Source organism: Orycteropus afer, unplaced genomic scaffold, assembly GCF_000298275.1.
Source record: "Orycteropus afer afer isolate SDZICR_OR568_19922 unplaced genomic scaffold, OryAfe1.0 scaffold00304, whole genome shotgun sequence".
Lineage (NCBI taxonomy): Eukaryota > Metazoa > Chordata > Mammalia > Tubulidentata > Orycteropodidae > Orycteropus > Orycteropus afer.
In genome coordinates, this window is record NW_006921891.1 from 3,111,292 (window position 1) to 3,116,033 (window position 4,742).

Consider the following 4,742-nt stretch of genomic DNA (forward strand, 5'->3'; position numbering starts at 1 on the left):
GACCAGGCGATGTTTTGTTCTATTGTCTATAGGGTCGCTAATCAGAGCTGACTCGACAGTGCCTAACAACAACACTAAGAAGTCATGGGATGGTCATGAATAAGGAAGACCCAAGAAGAATTGCTGTATTTGAATTGTGGTGTTGGCAAAGAGTATTAAATATACCATGAACTACCAGAATGAACAAATCTGTCATGGAAGAAGAACAGCCAGAATGCTTCTTAGAAGCAAGGGTGGTGCGATTTCATCTCACCTATTTTGGACATATTATCGGGAGGGAACGAGTCCCTGGAGAAGGACGTTATGCTTGATAAAGTAGAGGGTCAGCAAAACAGAGGAAGAACCTCAACAAGATGAATTGACACAGTGGCTGCAACAGAAGGCTTGAACATAGCAACAATTGTGAGGATGGTGCGGGATCAGGCAGTGTTTCATTCTGTTGTGCACAGGGTTGTTACAAGTCAGAACCAACTGGATGGCACTCAACAACAGTCATGGTAAAACAAGTTGCTACCCAGTTACCTTCAACTCATGTCCGCCCCATGGCTGTCAAAGTAGAACTGTACTCCATAGGGTTTTTAATGGCTGATTATTTGGGGAAGTAGGTCAGCAGGACTTTCTTCAGAGGAAACCTTGGGTGGACTCAAACCACCAACCTTATGCTTAGCAACAGATCTCATTGATTGCTTGTACCAGGCTCTAGAGATAGGAGCTCTGGTAACCTAATGGGCTCTAGTGATAGGCTCTAGTAAATAGGTCATCTTAAAACGTGAAAGATACCAGCATATACCTGAATAAGAGATCAATAACTCTTTGACACATTATATAACTGTTCTTTATACAAATCTCGTGACTTCATGGGTGAAGACTCTTAGGAACTATTTCCGTTTCATGGGAGGAGAATCATTTTGAAGTGCTTCTTGGCTTTTTATAAAGGGAGGAGGAAATGAATGTGCTCCTTGATTATATTGTGATGTTCTTTTGCCTCCAAAGCTTTGGGGAGGAGGAGTTGGCCACATCTGAGGCCCCACGAGGATCCCAGGAATGTTCATGTCTGTTGAAGAATGCTTACTTCCTCTTTTCCTGATATTAGAGTCTTACTTTTAGATTTTATTAGGCTGAAATGCTTTCTTTACTATACTTTCTAGCATGTTCTTTAAATAAGTCCTTGGGTAAACAAAATGTGGCACATATATACAATGGAATACTTCTCAGCCAGTAGGAGAAATGAAGTCTTGATAATGCTACAGTATGGATGGAGCTGGAAGACATTATATTGAGTGAAAGAAGTCAGCCATAAAAGGACAAATATTATATGACCTCGCTTATGGAAAAGACAAGAAAAGGCAGATGTAAAGAGACCAAAGTTTATTATTGGTTACCAAGGGCAGAAGGGAGGAAATAAGGGGGTTAACAGTAATGGAAGAATCACATTGATTAAGGAGAGGGTTGCACATCCAATTAATGTAATTGCTGTCAATAGGTTGTACATCTGTAAAGAGTTGAATTGGCAAAAGTTGTGTGGTAGATACATTAACAACAATGACAAGGAAAAAAAAAGAGTAGCTTCTGAGGCTGCGTATGTACAACCAGGCACCTCATGAGATTTGGCTCCTTGGTTTGAGGGTTTAGGGTCATGGTTTCATGAGACATCACAGTTAATTGGCCTAAAAACATGTTTAGTGTTTCTGTTCTACCTCCTATCGTTGCATAGGGCCTGGGGTCTGGGTCATAAAAGCTTGGGAGTGGCCATCTAAGGCACAGTAGTTGGTCTCTATTCACCTGGAGCAACAGAGGAAGGAGAGTCGGGTATAGAGGGAGGATATGAAATGTTTGGCTAATTGCCTCCATGAACAACTACCTCATTTGCCATGAGACCAGAAGAACTGGATAGTGCCCAGCTACCATCGCTGAATAGTTTGATCAAAGAGTGCCTAGAAGAATCTTGATCAAAAGACTGAAAATTCAGAACAGAGTTGTAAATACTCATTCGCTCCAGACTTTCTGGAGCCATGGAGGCTGTATGAACCCCTGAAACTATTGCCCTAAGATAATCTTTAAATATCCACTGAAGCCTTCTTAAAGCCAAACAATCGTGTAGTTTAACTAGTCTAGAATGCCTGCATTTGAGCATTCTGCTCTTTTAAGAACCATCTGTATGGAATCAGATTGACAAAAGCAATTGGAAAGATTAGATAGGAATCTTAGGGGGCAGTGAGCTTATGTTAATGGGGGACCAAGGACTCGGAAAAGGAGGGTGAGAATGTTTACACAACTCGAAGTATGTAATCGGTGTCACCAAATGGTACATGTAGAAACTGGTGGATTGGTGTATGTTCTGCTGTATATATTGTCAACGATAATGAAATAAAATTTAGAAAAATGAGAACACACACAGAAAAATAATGCACCTTTAAACATCAGTGAAGTTTGCTTGTGGCACATACTGCCACTTTCCCTGTTTCATCAGTGTGGCTTCTGGATTTGCATGTTGTACACGTTAAGTTGACAGCTGCATAATCTCGGAATACATTCTTCAATGATGAATGCCAATATTTTATGATGACATCCCAGGAATTCAATTGCAGCTGCCTACTGATATGAGTGGTATCTTTATTATTTGACAAGCCAGCCAGACGTATTAAGTACATTTGTTGAAAGTGCCAGCTGCTAAAAGGATGTATGCCTGCTTTATTATAGTGAAAGGAACTCTGGTGATACAGTGGCTTAGCATTTGGCTGCTAACCAAAAGGTTGGTGGTTCTAACCCACCAGACACTCAGTGGGAAAAGATGAGGCAGTCTGCTTCCATAAAGATTTTCAGCCTTGAAAACCCTATGAGCTAGTTCTACACTGTCTTATAGGGTCCCTATGAGTTGGAATGGACACGATGGCAGTGGATTTTGTTTGGTTTGGGTTATATTACAGTGGAGAGTTGCAAACAATCCACATTTCCATTTATGGGGGAATGGTTTATTAAATTATGATGCAGCCATAACTATCTACCACCATCTGACAGTTTGTCATACTGCAGTGGCTTGCATGTTGTTGTGATGCTGGAAGCTGTGCCACTAGTATTTTAAGTTCCTGCAGGGTCACCCACTATGGACAGGTTTCAGCGGAGCTTCCAGACTAAGACAGACTGGGAAGAAAGGCGTGGGGGTCTGTTTCTGAAAATCAGCCAGTGGATCACAACAGAACATCGCCCAATATAGAGCTGGAAGATGAGAGCCCTAGGTTGGAAGGCAGTCAAAATACATAGTGGCCGCAACAATGGACGCGAGTATCCCAACAGCGGTGAAGAATGTGCAGGACTGGGCAACGTTTCTTTCTGTTGTACATGTGACTGCTGTGAGTTGGAGTCAACTCAATGAATGGTAACTAACAATAAATACTATGGGATGCTGTCCAACCCCCCAAAATAAGTAGCTTTGAGCCTCCTGGAATGTGTTAAGCTTCCCATCAAGTGCTATATAAGCATCTTCTGAGTTAATTTTCACAACAGTTTCTCAGATTACTCCCAGTTTACAGAATAAGACACTGAGACTTGTCCAAAGGCAAACAGTCGATGGTGCAGCAACAGTTAAAACTGAGTTCTGTAGACCCGAAATCCATTTCCTTCTCCAGTTACACTCTACTCGCTGGTGATCTGATAGATGTACTGTTGACTCTCCTCTCTTGGGGATTTAATTCCAAATGGACATTGATTTGCAAAGACATGGTGCCTAGGAAGAGACTAATGTCCTAGTCATCATATCCAAATGTCAAAAGGAAATTTGCAAATGAGGTGTAAGTTTCCTGTTCTTTCTGTAGACAGAAACAGAATTTAAGAGCATGATTCAAGACTCTAGTTATATGTGCTATCAAATTCCAGGATTTTCAAGTATTGTCTGTGAGAAATGTCAAGTTATGAGCAAAGTAACTGAGAAATCATACTGTTGTTCAAATGTAGTTAATGATAATTAATAATATCTGTACGCTTGTTCTTAAAACATCTTATTCTTTTAATATTTGCAGATGGACAGAAGAGAAAGAAATCTTTGAGGAAGAAACTGGATTCCCTAGGAAAGGAGAAAAACAAAGACAAAGGTAAAGGACCAGATGAACTAAAGGGAATTCATCTTCCATGGAGCATAATGGTTGAACTTGGTGGAGTTTTTGAATTGTATAGATTTACATGGTTCAACTCTGTTATGTAAACTGAGTTGCTATGATGGAATGTCATTAAGGGCTGCTTTGGTCTGCTCTTATGTGTTTGAATGGCCTTGTACTGAATTGATGAGTTCAACTAGTTTGCTCAGGGTGTGATTTCAGCCAATTGTATGGTTCCAATTATGATTCTGGTCAATCAGCTATGCATAAAGTGAACCTGGGTTGAGTAGCCATGGACGGGATCTCTAACGCTAACCAGTTGTTTGGCAAATCCAGACCATTTAGGCAGGGCTGAGTGAGTGTGAGAGTTTGGTTTCGCCTACCATGCCTACTGGAAAGAAAATAGCTCAAGCTTATGGGTTACTGAAGATGGGCCATTGTCAGTATTTTTCTATTAGATTACAGAAGGTTCACGGTTTTTTGTTTTCACTTTTGTTGTGGTGAAAACATACATAACAAGGCATTCACCAACATAACGACTTTTACAGCTGAGGGACATTGATGGCATTTTTCATGTCATGTCACCATTATTGCTGTCCTTTTCCAAAATATGCCACCACCACTGGCATAAATTCAAACAAAACCTTCCCC

The 4,742-nt window shown here is 40.7% G+C and overlaps 1 protein-coding gene across 1 annotated transcript in view; it reads left to right on the plus strand.

Moving 5' to 3' along the window:
* The window catches only part of ARHGAP6 (Rho GTPase activating protein 6), a 656,445-nt gene that overhangs the window by 575,085 nt on the left and 76,618 nt on the right, over positions 1-4,742 (plus strand). The window contains exon 3 of the mRNA XM_007951639.1: positions 4,017-4,088. Coding sequence (XP_007949830.1) covers positions 4,017-4,088 — 72 coding nt within the window. The remainder of the gene's footprint in view (positions 1-4,016; positions 4,089-4,742) is intronic.